The sequence below is a fragment of the Lathamus discolor genome, chromosome Z (assembly GCF_037157495.1).
Source record: "Lathamus discolor isolate bLatDis1 chromosome Z, bLatDis1.hap1, whole genome shotgun sequence".
NCBI classification, from domain to species: domain Eukaryota; kingdom Metazoa; phylum Chordata; class Aves; order Psittaciformes; family Psittacidae; genus Lathamus; species Lathamus discolor.
The window spans coordinates 15224289-15237826 of record NC_088909.1 but is presented as its reverse complement, the minus strand read 5'-3'; the positions used below and the strand labels follow the sequence as shown (position 1 = coordinate 15237826).

At 51.1% G+C, this 13538-nt stretch overlaps 1 protein-coding gene and 1 long non-coding RNA gene across 6 annotated transcripts in view; both read left to right on the top strand.

Moving 5' to 3' along the window:
• The first annotated feature begins 4433 nt into the window (after nucleotides 1-4433).
• Nucleotides 4434-7906, top strand: CBLN1 (cerebellin 1 precursor). The gene is made up of 3 exons (XM_065661828.1): nucleotides 4434-4964; nucleotides 5161-5280; nucleotides 6458-7906. The coding sequence occupies exons 1-3, from the start codon at nucleotides 4698-4700 to the stop codon at nucleotides 6653-6655; spliced, it is 585 nt and encodes a 194-aa protein (XP_065517900.1). The 5' UTR covers nucleotides 4434-4697; the 3' UTR covers nucleotides 6656-7906.
• A 1157-nt stretch (nucleotides 7907-9063) lies between these two features.
• Nucleotides 9064-13538, top strand: part of LOC136005165 (uncharacterized) — a 29341-nt gene continuing 24866 nt past the window's right edge. For 2 of the 5 annotated variants that reach the window (XR_010608694.1, XR_010608690.1), the window contains exons 1-2: nucleotides 9505-9680; nucleotides 10627-10977. This is a non-coding gene — a long non-coding RNA (uncharacterized LOC136005165). Of the gene's footprint in view, nucleotides 9177-9504; nucleotides 9681-9747; nucleotides 9846-10626; nucleotides 10978-13538 lie in introns of those variants that run through there. The other 3 variants (XR_010608692.1, XR_010608691.1, XR_010608693.1) reach the window with 3 other exon arrangements.

Sequence of the window (13538 nt, the reverse complement as noted above, 5' to 3'; positions counted from 1 at the left end):
CCCACTTCTGAGACTGAGGTTTGCCTTGATTGCGAACTGCAAAAGGTGAATTTTGATTTTGACATTTTATCACAAACTTTTTGAACATTTCAAAACACATAAACTTACAGAGAAAATGCTAAGCTTATTCTGCTAGATATTCTCCAGCCAGAAGTGAGATCTGAAAGTAAAAATCAGAACTGTTTTTCCGTAGAAAGGAGTTCATCATTAATTTTGGGAAGCAATCTGGTTTAATTTGGCCAAATAAAATTACAGAACATTTGCATATGAATATACACAAATGATCACCAGGCAGTTATTCTCAGGTACACACCTTGGAAAGCATAGGCACTCTTTAGGTGTCCATGCTACCGATGGGTTCTGCCCTCAGTGATGCCATCTTTCTACTGCAAGCACAAGTGATCCCGAGAGATTTGCCCTGCCTGGCTGTGTTCTCTCTCCCCTGGCACGTGACCCAGCCTGTCTGTACTGTTTTCTGTCCTTTCTCTGTTGTGTACAGCCTGCTCTGGCAAGTCTCTGTGCCCTTTCTTATTCTTCAGGGTGTGGAACATCACAGATAATTTCTGCTGGATGGCACCTTAACACTTCATCTGCTCCTGCTGTGCACTCTCTCACTGAACTTGGTCTGCTCTTTGAGATACCTTAATTGCTTGCTGCAGAAGCTGAAGGTGACACCATAAGCAAATCACCATAAATACATGCAAACGTCTCTTAGAACAGCAAATCAGATGGTTGCAGGTAGTGCACAGTATGGATCAGCAAGAGCTGTTCTGCTCTAAATCTCATTTTTCCACATTTTCAGACTCTGTACAGAATCCTAGCAGATGCTTGGGAAGACAAGTATCTTAACTTTATATGGGTGTATATAAATCCTTGAATTGCTTTTTGTTGTTTATACTTCATAAACTAATATAGCACTGAATAAATGACATTTTGAGAAGTGTGAACAAACTGCATTTTATATAAGCTATCCAATTATGGGTCAGACCTTGCATTTCTTACTCAAGAAGGATTAAATCAAAAGGCAAGTAGTCTGTAAAAAGGTGGTTTTATACACAGCTAGCTAAACACTTGACAAATTATTCTCTCAAAGGAAAAACAAAAGTTTCCAGTAGATTTCTCTGTAATTGTTTCCAGAGAAGCTTATGCTTGCCTCACTCAGAGACCTTCTTTCTAAGAGAAGCTAAAGTTAAATATCTAGTAAGATTGAATTTCTAAGGATGATTTTCCTAAAACAGGATTAAGTCTCACTGAGAGTATAATGAGGGCAGGTAATGTCGCTGCAGCTCATGATTTAAACTGTTTAGTGGCTAAATTATATTTTGATTTCTACAGATAACAATTCAGTACGTCTGAGTTTTAAACTTGCTTTTGTAAGAAGGCTTGGTCTCTCTAGAGTTTAGGGTTTTTTTCTGCAATGAAATAAGCAACCTTCTCATCTGAGCAGGATAGGAACCGTCCTGAGGAGGTTCTTCAGAGACTTATGAGGATCTTTTTTTTTTTTTTTTCCAGATTATTTTCATATGGTTTCTTTGGGTTTTTTCTTTAACCATGGGTGAAACAGTGGGGGAGATCCACAGACTAATAGTCTTTGGTCAGTCTGCCAGCATGGAAGACATGACTGGTTACCATGCAATGGACAGACAGTTGGTATGTTTTCTACATATCCTCAAAAGTATTTCTTAAAAACAAATATCAAAGAGCTCTGCTTGACAAATAGTTTCAGTCTAATGTCTACAACATCTGTTAGTTCGTTAACACCATTCCCTTTGTTTCTGAATGACTATTGCTGTATTGTATCTCAGTGACTTTGATTAACAAGGCAGTTTGTAATTAGATTGGGTAATGTAATTCATGGCCCTCTGTAAACATCTGGATTTGCAAATCTGCATTCCTAGCTTGGGAGCTCTCTGCCACACATCACTAATTACGCCATGTTATCGTATACCATCCTACATCCTCCTGCTGAGCATCTCTTCTTTGTTCCCAGTGCGAGTCAGGGGCTGTTGTCAATACAGAGAAAATCAACGTAACGGCCTAGCACTGCATGTGACATTTAATGAAAATGAAGTCATGTCTAATTTACATGGCTGGTGTTACTTTATTAAAGCCAGAACTGCAGAAGCTGGGTGTTATTGTGCTAGTCAAGTGTGCAAGACTGATTGTCTATGCCAACAGTGGTGTCTGGCACAGGAAGCTTCGCATCCCCACCTTGTCTGCCTGCCCACCTCCTCTTTGGGAATAGGGCTTCTGTAAAAAGTGACAGATTTGTTCCTTTTTACAGGCCCGTCTGTTCTTATTCTTTCTGTTAACTCCATCCCTCAGATCCTGTGGAGAGGTCAAGGCAGTGGCAGGAGGAAGGCCACCCTGACTCCTCCCAGGGGTCCCCACAAAACAGCAAGGATAACTCCCAACTCCGGAGGAAAAACCCTCCTGTATCCAAACCAGCAAGCTGTAACTAAAGAGCTCTGTAGCACCAGAGAATTGACTTCTGTTGTGCACAAGAAGTGTCTTAAAAGGAAATATATGAATACATATTTTTTTTACATAAAAGAGAGCCACCATGTATGATGAAAGAACACACAGTCAAGCGCTTACAAAATTGAAAAGGGCGCAGTTGTGCTCCTTCAGTTTCCATTTCCCCATGTCACCTCTCTGGTACTGAAAAGGGTGTGGAATGTTCGTTTTTACTGGTTTTTATTTGCTTTACCCATATTAATACCCCTTAGAAATATTAACTTCATTTTTCAAAAAGTTTCTGATTCTGCCTTTGGACTCAGTTAAGAAATCAAGTGGTATTAACACATTATAAATCATAGGCTTATGCCTGGAAGTAAAACATGTAACGGCTTCTAAGCGGCTATGGCTCCTCCCACTCAGTTTTATCTCTTTTTTTACATCTTGGGATAGTTTTTGTTTCTATTTTATTCTCTATTCACTTTCATTCTGACCACTTTCCTTCCCCTATGATCATTTTACAACTACATTGCTTTCCAGAATGCTTCACTGCTAAATGTTTAAAATGCAGCATGGGGTACTTTTGTCCTCCCTGAGGTTGAAGGCCATTGGTTATAACCACATCTGTCCCCTTTGATCCAGCCAGTGCCAGCTCACGGGGCAAGCTCTGGTACTTCAGAAGCTTCATCCGAGAACTGTACAGGCACACATGTAACTGAGTGGGGCAGGAGTGTGAAGAAAGTTTTATTTGCAGCAGTTTTCAGAGAGAAATCAAAAAAATCTTATGAATCTCACAACCCGAACAGCACAGAAAATAAATGAAAGCCTTTACCCAAATTCATAGTGATTTGCATTGGAACACGGTTTTGGATGGTACTCAGTTTCCTAGAGAGGATGCTACAAAGTCCATATAGGTTTTGATCTCTGAATATAAGTTTTAGTTTGCAAACCGATTTGCCACTTAGAAAGTGACTTTGTTCCCGTGGTTTGTTTCAAGCTGTTCATCCATAAATCTCTTATTTTGCAATCCCGGGCTATGATTTTTTGAAAGCACATCCAGAACGCGCACTGCCCACGTGTCCACCACGACAAAGCGACCTGCTCTTTAGGAAGCAACTACGACCCTAAAAAAGGGACCTCGGCTGGAGCCCTTCGGCAGGGCGCGAAGCGCGGCGGGGCGGGGCCGGCCCGAGGCCGGGACCTTCCGCCACAGCCGGGCGCTCGGACGCCGAAAGGTCTCTAGTTTTGTGAAGTTTCTTGCTGGGGAAGCCTGGCTGGGACGCTGCGTTCCGTTCCTCCCCGGGATGCGGCCGAGGCGGCTGGAGAAGACAGCGGAGACCGGGCATCCCGATAAAGGGGACCCTCAGCATAAGTGCAGACTCCGTCAGGGAGAGCGCTGCAGGACGGATCCGTCCGCGGCGGTGCAGTTTCTGCTGGTTTTGGGCGCGCAGCAGCCCGTTTCCTTCCAGCCCTCCTCGCCCCGTTCCGGCTCCCGGGCCCTCAGCCAGGCTTAACCCGGCACCCCGCTTCTTGCCGAGCTGCCGCGGGCCCTTGCGCTCCGCGGGGGCTCTCCTGCTCCGCGCCCCCCACGGCGCCTCGGCGCTCCTACCTGAGCAGCTGGGCTGGGCTGGGCTGGGCTCGGTTCGGGCTCGGCTCGGCTCGGCTCGGCTCGGCTGGGCTCGGTTCGGGCTCGGTTCGGGCTCGGTCCGGGCTCGGTCCGGGCGCGGCGCGGTGCGGTGCGGTGCGGTGCGGCGCGGCGTGGGCAGCCGCTCGGTACCTGCTCTCGCGCCCGCGCCGCCTAACAAAAGCGGCGGCCGCAGACGGACTGCGCGGCCATTGGCGGCGGCGGCGCGCGGCGGGCGCCGGTTGGGCTGGGCGCAGCGGAGGCGGGCGCGGGGCGTTGACGCCAGCGCTGGGCCGGTGGGGAGGCGGGGCCGCGCCTCGCGCCGTCTTTGTGCTCGCCGGCAGCCCCGGCAGCGCCGCCGCCTCCCGCCGCCTCCCTCAGCCCCGCGCGGCGCGGCGGGCGGCTCCGCTCCGCTCCGCACCGCTCGGCCCCGCAGCGCTCCGCGCCGCGCTATGTGTGCGGGCGTTCCTGTGCCTCCTCGCGGCCGCTTCCCACCCGGCGGGGCGCCTTCGGCCGCGCTCTGAGAGCGCGGCGGGGCAGGGAGTGAGCGGTGCGGAGCACGGACGTGCCGCCCGGCGCGGCGCGGGGCGGCGCGGAGCGAAGGGAGTGCGGCGCCATGCGGGGCCCGGGGCTAGGGCTGGCGCTGGGGCTACTGCTGGGTATGGCGTGGCTGGCGTGCGGGCAGAACGAGACGGAACCCATCGTGCTGGAGGGGAAGTGCCTCGTGGTTTGCGACTCCAACCCCACCTCCGACCCCACCGGCACGGCTCTCGGCATCTCCGTGCGCTCCGGTAGCGCCAAGGTTGCCTTCTCAGCTATCCGCAGCACCAACCACGAGCCCTCCGAGATGAGCAACCGCACCATGATAATCTACTTCGACCAGGTGCGCGCTGGGGTGGCGGGGCTCCGGGCGCGCCGCCGGCGGAGCAGAGAAGTTGCCGGGGAAGGCGGCGGGGCTGGGCCGGGGACGCGGAGCCCTGCCCGGGAGGCGGAGGGGCTGCGGACCGGGGCAGCAGCGGTGCTGGGCGGCGGCTGAGGCCCTGCGGAGGTGCTGACGGTGCCATTCCCTTCCTTTCCAGGTACTAGTGAATATCGGCAGCAACTTCGACTCGGAGCGGAGCACTTTCATCGCGCCAAGAAAGGGGATATACAGTTTCAATTTTCACGTGGTGAAAGTGTACAACAGGCAAACCATCCAGGTCAGCCCCAAGCGCCGCCGCCGCGCTCCGCGGGCACCGCGGGAGGGAGCGGAGAGGGCCCGCGGCCTGGCGGGGACGAAGCCGTGCTGGCGGCGGGGCAGGGCCATGCCCCTGGTCCGCCGCCGGGAGTGGAGCACATACCTCCCGGCGCTTCCCGGCCGAAGGGCCGGTTCCCCAGGGGCTGCGCAGACTCCCGGCCACTGGCGGGCCCCTGCCCGCGTCAGCCGTGATGGGACGGGAGGAAATAGCCTGCTGGCTGTCCCCTTCCCACCTGCCTGGGCCCCTGGGCAGCCCTGTGCCCCAGGAGCATCCCTGCACAGAGCCCTGGGAGCCGCGGCCCGCGGCAGGCTCCTCGTCTACTGTGAGGTAGCAGAAGGTTTCATAGGGATTTGGGGTGCAGGGAGGTGCCTGTGGCATGGAGACGGTAATGAATATAGCTCTGTATGAGTGTATGTAGCCATCCTTTACACACCTTTTGTATGCAGTTCGATGCATACACATCTCTAGGTAGGCATGATAAATTACCAGCCTGAAGCCAGGTAGCATGACCTAGACAGCGTATCTGCCTGTGTAGCAATGCACAATTGCAAAGGTGAATGTACAGCTGCATAGCACCGTTCTGGTATAAGCACCTTCACACACCCAGGTTGGGCAGGTAGCTTATTATTAACATGGGGTGTGCAGTCCTGGGATCATTAATGAGAGCTGAGCAGAGCTTATTGACTGTGTTGTGGCATATTGTCTTCTCTTTCTAACAAAGGAAAACTATCTCTTGAATACACTTCAAACGCGCTGACTCTGGCAGCTGTGGCTCTGCTCCTCACTGTCTCTGAGGTTTCGCATAAAGCCATCTTTCAATAAGTATGAGCAGACCTCTTTTCATAGCCTGAAAACACAGGCACCCTATTGAAATTCTTCAAAATAGGATCAATGTCCTGTTTTATATGCACTGCGTGTTTTGATGTGGTTGTCAGTCTAAAACAGTGGTGAAAGGTTTCTTCCTTTAGAGTGCATACCTTTGCTGGGTTCAGATTGGTATTTCATTTTTATGGGGCTGGAGTTTCAGCTGTCAAAAGAGGCCCTTTCTTAACTAAGCATTTTGCCTGCTAGGGGAGCCCTGGCAGTGTCATTGTGTGACTTTAATTGACGGAGGGCTTTGTTTTATCTTGCTCTTTAGGTGAGTTTGATGCTAAATGGGTGGCCAGTGATTTCTGCCTTTGCAGGGGATCAAGATGTGACCCGGGAAGCTGCTAGCAATGGAGTCCTGATTCAGATGGAAAAAGGAGACAGAGCTTATCTAAAACTGGAGAGAGGAAACTTAATGGGAGGCTGGAAGTATTCAACATTCTCTGGATTTCTGGTGTTCCCACTTTAAATCACTTCTTATCCAAGAAAAGGGAGTGATCTCTTACAAATTCACAAGTGGTAGCTGGGTTTAAAGAGTTGGGGACAGCAGACTTTTTACATTCAAATATTAAAGAAGCTAAATCCTGCTTAGGTTTGTGTACACCTGCTTTGAAGAATTACTACTTATTTTTGTTGTGTTGCAGCCAACAGGCGGGAGATGCTATAATTGATCAACCCCCCCCCCCCATTTATATTTTCCCACAAAATTGGTTCCTATCCCTGTGTCATTGGTGTAATCTGCCACCATTTCCCCATGGTTTCTGCCTCACATGAGTAGACTTTAGATATTTCCATTGTCCTTTACAGCATATTTTGTAGTTTTGTTTTTAAAACATGTTAATCTTGACTCTTTCTCTGAGTTTAACTTTTAAAACAAAACAAAAAAAAAAGTAAAGTATTTTTGAATACATGGATGCCATGATGGAAGGGAAAATGCAATTCTTGCTGTATATGGGCTGACAAAGGGAAAATTTCTACATGAAGACCTATTCACAGCCAATGCTGACTAGAGTATTTCAATATTTCTATGTAATTCTGAGTGATTGTGAAATTTAAGGCTGCTAAATGTTTTGATGCTTGTTTTGCTCTTGTACAATGTGGCCCAACTAAACGCCAGGAAGTATACTGAACTTTTACTATTACTCCGTAATATATGAGTGAATATAAAAAAATAATTTTTTGCTTTAATTCAATAAAGTTTAAGTGGGACTTTTATTTTTCTCAACCAGAAATGAGGTTTCTCAGTGCAGGCAGGCAGGGAGAGGAGGCGGCTCGGCGCGGTCCCAGGGCCGTGGAGCCCCCGCAGGTGCGGCCGCAGTGCTCCGCTCCCCCCACCCCCCCCCACCCCCCCACCGTGTAACGCCCTCCCCGCCCTGAGCAGGGCCCCGCGGCCGCGCAAGCCCCGCTGGCAGTGCCGGCAGCCCAAGCGGAGCCGCCGCTAGGAAGTTTCCCGCCGGCTCTTCTGTCCGCTTATTTATAGCATTTATGTGTATCATATTCTGTAAACCGGATCGCATTTTATACGGCCGTCTAAAAATACCTGATGATGTACACTTCGATGCTCGTATTATTTATTTGCCAGTATTATTTTGTTTACAGTCTTTTAAAGATGTAAATGCTATAATTTTGCAGTACTCAGAGATTACAAATTTTATTAAAATGTGTGTATGGGGATCTCGATTGTATCTAAACTTTAATGTGAAATAAAGCAATGACACGAGCCTGTCGCTGAGTGAAATAGGCTTCTCTGCTCCGCGGTGCGGCCCCGGTGGAGCCGCAGGAATCCCGGTTCCCAGGGAGAAACTGAACTAGCTCGGAGGTGGGGATCAACACGAGCACAGTAAGCAACTCTCCTCGCTTTATTTGCAGGTTCTGCCCTCGAAACAGCCGGGCTGAGACGCCTCTTTGCCGGGCGGTTCCGCGGCGGGGCGGCCAGCGGGAGCGGGGCTGGGCAGGGCTCAACCTGTTCCTGAGTGGCCGCGGCCCTTAGTTTCCAAGTGAACACATCGGCCGCGAGTCAGCACCCGCTTCTCTGTCACCGAGGGGCGCGGGGGCCAAAACGCCTCCCACTCGCGCGATACCGACAGGCGCAGGTCGCGAATTGCGCCCGACAGCAGAGGGGAAGGCGCGGACGGCCCCCGCCAGGACCTCCGCGGGAGCCGCGGCACCTGCGGTCACTGGCGGGAGCCGTGCAGGGAGACAGCCAAGATTTATGGAGAAGAGTTAATAACGGGAGGCAGCTGAGTTGTTTTCACTTGGAGTTATAACCTGCCCGAGACAATCCACATATCGGATTCTCCGGGCTGCGCGCTCCTCTCAATATAAGACACTTTATTACTTTACCCTGAAGCCTTTCGCCGCTCCCGCACCGAGCTTCTGGCCGGGCTTCTCGCCCCTCTCCCGCAGAGCGGCCCGCCCTCCCAGCCCCCGCACCCTCTCACCCAGAAGAGACGGGGAGCCGCTCCTGCCCCCCATGACCGCGGCAAGGGGGCAAAGGGATTTAAAACCCTCACCAAAAACCACAAGGGGAAACAGAAATCACCGGCTTACAAGAGAGGAGCCGCGGCCCGCTCAGGGAACCCGGCAGCCGCAGGGTGCCCCGGCAAGCTCCGGCGGTGCGGGGGCTGCTAGTGCTGATGCTTCGCTTTTTGCTCTTCTTTTTTTTTTTTTTTTTTTTTTTTTCCCTGTCCCTTAACACGAAGCAAATAAACCCGCCGCCTCCCGCTGAAAGTTTCCCCCTGCTTGTGAGAGTCTCATTAATATTGTTCAGCTGGAAATTATATTACTCCCAATAGCAGCAAATCACCGCTCTGCGGCTATTGCAAAACGCCGCCGCGGCTGCCTGGGAAAGCCGCCTCAGCTCCGCGCCCACGCAGCGGGCCCCCCACACCGCTCACCGCCGTGCGGTACCCAGGCGTAAGCCCTGTGCGGAGCCCAGCCGCCCTGAGGCCTCCAGGGAGGAGCAGCACTGCAGCATCCCCGCTGTGGAGGTAAAGCCGCCACCTCCCCGAAGCCCCTGGGGCACCGGCCCAGCCCGGGGAGCCCTTGGCCGCGTCCCCGTCCAGGGGCCTGCCCCTGGTCCCCGGAGGGACGGGCGGGCCCCGCTGCCGCCCTGGCCCCGCCCAGGCTCCCCGCGGCTGCTGCGTGCAGAAGCGAGGGGAACGGCCGAGCCGCCGCGTGGGGCTCACTCCGGCAGCCGGGCCCGGGTACCCGAGCCCACTTCCCAAGAGCCCGGCCCGGTCACCGGCGGGGCCGCACCGAGCCTCGCGCCGCCGGCAGCGCGCTCCTCGCGGCTGTCTCGCGCGCGGGGTGGGCGGGGCTCCCTGCGAGCCTCGCACCTGTGCGGGCTCGCGAGGCGGCGGCGGTTCGCTCGTGGCGCGGTGCTGGGCCCTGCGCCCCGCGGGGCTCCACCCTCGGAGGAGAGCGGGCTCAGACCGGGAGAGCGGGCCGAAGGGAACTGCGCCCGGGTGCAAGTGGCCGCCTGAGAGGTGCGGGTAAGCGCGCTGCGGCCGGATCCGCCCTTCGGGCCTCGGGCGGGCCGTCCCGGGCGCTGAGGCTGCCCCACAGCAGTAGGCCGCAGCTGTGACTTTGAGCCGGCCGTGGCCTGCGGCCGGGCAGCGGGGCCTGGCTGCGGTCATCGCCAGACAGGTTTCAGGGAGGTAGGAGCGGGCAAGGGGCTGGTGGGGCCTCGGTCGTTCTCGGGTTTGCTCGGCGGCCGCGCCGCGAAGTGTAAGCAGCCGGCGGGACCCAACCCAGCCAGCGGGCCTGGTGGCCTGCCCCGCCCGCAGCGCCGCACCCGTGCCCGCCTGCTCTTGCCAAGGTCCCCTCGCTCCCCGCCACCGACGAGCCCCTCGCTGGCAGGCCACGTCCCGTCGGGGCTCTGGGGCATCGTACGCAGACCTCGCAGCCGAGGTACTGTTGAGCCTGCGCGTGGGCATGGGTGGGTGCGTGCTTCCTCTAGATACGAGCAGTTACTGTGCTTTACCCGGCTTTAATGTGTTTTTCAGTTGATGTAAGTAATGTCTGATTGAATTTATTGCTGATTAGCATTGAGCATTAGTTTACACAACAAGAAATTATGTTTCATTCAGTTCATTAGCATGACTAGTGCTTGGTTTATGAGCATATCACTAATGGTAATGACCAGAGTTGATTGATTTCTAATGTGAATATAATTACACAGTGTAGGGGAATTAAAGGAAAAAATCCACATTTTTTAATTGTTGAGGTTTTAGGGAGAGTGCGTGGGGGTAAGGGAGTGGAACGGGAGAAACAAACCAACTCACTTATGCACAAACGATACGAATATAAAGATTAATAACTCCAGCAGGAGACAGCAAGTTTGGTCCAAAAGAAGAGAAACTCAGATGCAGTTGACTCTGGGGATAGTTAATGCAAACTCCACACTGCAAAACATAATTTCTCCTCTTCTGCCCCCAGGTACACCTCAGAGTCCAATAAGTTCGCTTGGAAGAGGCCGTTCCCGAGGAGCCAGCAGAGGCAGGGCTTTGTGCATGGCCGGGTAGCCGGCTCCCTCCAGCCCAGCCAGCGGCTGCGCGGCGGCGAGCTCGGCTCGGAGGCAAAGCCGCTGCAGAGTGGAGAGCGGCGCCTACCTCAGGGTTCAGAAGGAGCAGATCAGTCAGCTGCAGAATCTTGGACGGCAGAGGCAGTGCCGCCCCAGGCAGGGAGCGCATTGCTCGCCCAGCTCCCCTGATCCTTTCTGAGAAGGGCATATGGAGACTGGCAAGTGTTGGAGAGCCCTGGCTGGAGCAAGGTGAAGGGCTGCAACAGGTAAGAGGAGCAGAGTGGGACTTTGTGGGCCACCCACCAGGTGGGATTTTAGAGGCAGGGAGGGAGGGGACAGTACTTTGAGGGCTGGGGAAGAGCAAGGCAGAAGCAGCTTGTGTACCTCAGCAGTGCCTGGTCTGTGCTTTGTGTCCCTGTTTCCTTTGGGACTGTCCAATTAAATGGAAAGGTGGTCTGGGAAGGGAGATCTGATCAGAGTGTTTTGCTGGAGGCACCTCCAGTGGCATGTGCACAGGGGGTAAGGGGGAAAGCTCAGGTTCTGTGGGAACCCCTGTAATGCGGATATGTGGGGTGGGAGGTGATTACAGAACTGTTTTTCTTGCTTCATCTTGGGCAGGGTAAGTGAGAGAACATAGAGGATACTCTGCCAAAGGTATCTGTTGTTGCCTACTTAGAAAAAAAAGAGGCCTTTGGATTTTTTTGTTGTTGTTGAGTTTTTTGGTGTTTCTTTTGGGGGGTCAAGTTTTTGTGTGTGTGTGGTTTTTTTTTTTTTTTGTTTTTGTTTTTGTTTTTTTGTGGAAACAAGCTATGTGCCTTTTGGGAGAAAAGGGTTTGGACAAGGGCTAGCAATAAGCAGTCCCTGTGTCCTGGGGCATTTCTCCTCTCTGTGCTCTCAACACTCTAGAAATCCAGTCTTGACCTGAGGCTGCACTGAGAATATCCCATTGGGTGATTTCCCCCACCTTCCAGGCATCCTAGGATACAGGACAATGGAGTGTCTCTGCTCCAGTGGTCTTGGATTGTTGATCACAGTGTAAACAGCTTTGCACATTTTTGCAGAGCTTTATCCCTCTCCACTATGCCAACTTTGAGCTTTCTGTTGCTCAAGTAAGGAAGATGATGCCATTTGCCCTTTTGCAGCTTTATACCTGTGTTGGTGGGAAGCTGTGGTAATGAGCCATTATACATTTCACCAGTTGTGAAATCCTACAGTATTTGATTCTTGAAATGAAACAGTTGCTGTTCTGAACTTGGGACATGTCTGGGATACTGAAAAGTCTTGTTTAGGGAATTTTCTTTCAGGAGGCAGTTGTGGAGCTATTGGAGAATGGTTCTAGCATTGCACAGGCATCTAGACTTGCAAAACATTCTCAAGGGTCTCCTGTCTAATCACTAACAAAAATGGGTTCACTGTCATGGATCTTCCTCATGGGATGCTGCTGCTAGTACTTTTGTGATTGGTGACCTTCTAATTTTTATTCTACAGTAGTGTAGCAAGTCATACATATTTTCATGTTATCCTCATACCTTCCCTTGTGGGCCTCCCTGCTGTGTTTTGGAGAGCAGTTCTAGCTGGGGAGGCTGTGAAATTTTGCTAAGCTATTAGAAGAAAGAAAACCTCAGAAAGAGATTTTGGAAGAGTGAGTAAAATGAAGACAAGATGTGAATAATTGTCATTCAGATTAGTAGTATGTTGTGTACAGTATGTTAGAAGAAATATCAGTGCGCCGACTTCGATTACATTTTCAGTCAGAAGTACTGAAAATTTCTTACCAGAGACATCCAGCAGTAGTGCTATTTTTCTTTTTTTTGTGTGTGTGTGTCTATGCCACAGTCATTCAAGGACTAGAGGATCACAGGAGGACTCCTGCTTTGTTTGCAGTAGTCACACAGCTTATAGTGGAGTTTTCATCTAATTTTTGCACTTCATACTAACAAATTTTAACCTGTATTCAATGTTTTGGGCTTCAGGGTCATTGAAGTCAGGGCCATCCTCCTTTAGCTGCTTCTATACCAAGTGTTTCCCAATGTTGCAAGTAGTAAATAACCTTTCTAAAAGGTGAATATGGTAGTGAAAATTAACACAATCCTGAACCTTTTCTGTTAATAAGAGCCCTATGCCACTACGTGCATGTTAGTTGTTTTTGGTGTTGCTGTCCCCAAAGCAGCTCTATGTTTCTCTGTCTGTTATCTAATAAAATGCTGAGTCTTAAAATAAATGAACGAGTCACATTGCTCACTCTTAGCAGCTTTTCCCTACAAAATTTCATATAAAACACTCAGGATATTGGTCAGACTGCCTAATCTTCTGACTTGATAAATACTGTTTCTGTTGAAAGAATGGAGAAACATTTTATTCTTTCCCACACATGTGGTACCATTCCAGAGTTCATAATTGTTAAAAATCTGGTCTACAGGACTTGAAATTTCATGGGTCAGTTCTCCTTTCTACTTTATTCTCCCTAAATTTTTGGGCATATGTTTTAAAATGATTGGTGTGGATCCATAACTCCCTTCTGAATGCTTTTGTCATTCTTTACAATGTTTTTTATTTCCCACTTTACAGAGCTGAATTTTCTTATAATTCTGTCTGTTGAGGTGTGAGGAAAGAAGCTCTTGATGTCTCTCTTTTTAATCTGCTTTTATTGTTCCTTTGTTGTCTTTTTTCAGAGTGATTAATCTTGCTATTTTAGTCTTTGAAGAGCTTTTCCAAGGGCTTGATTGTGCTTGCAACCTAGAGAATTGCAGCCTCTAGTTTTGAAACGCCTCTTGAAATGGCAGGACCAGTTCTATCTAGAATAGTGAGATAAGGCTCAGCAGTTACT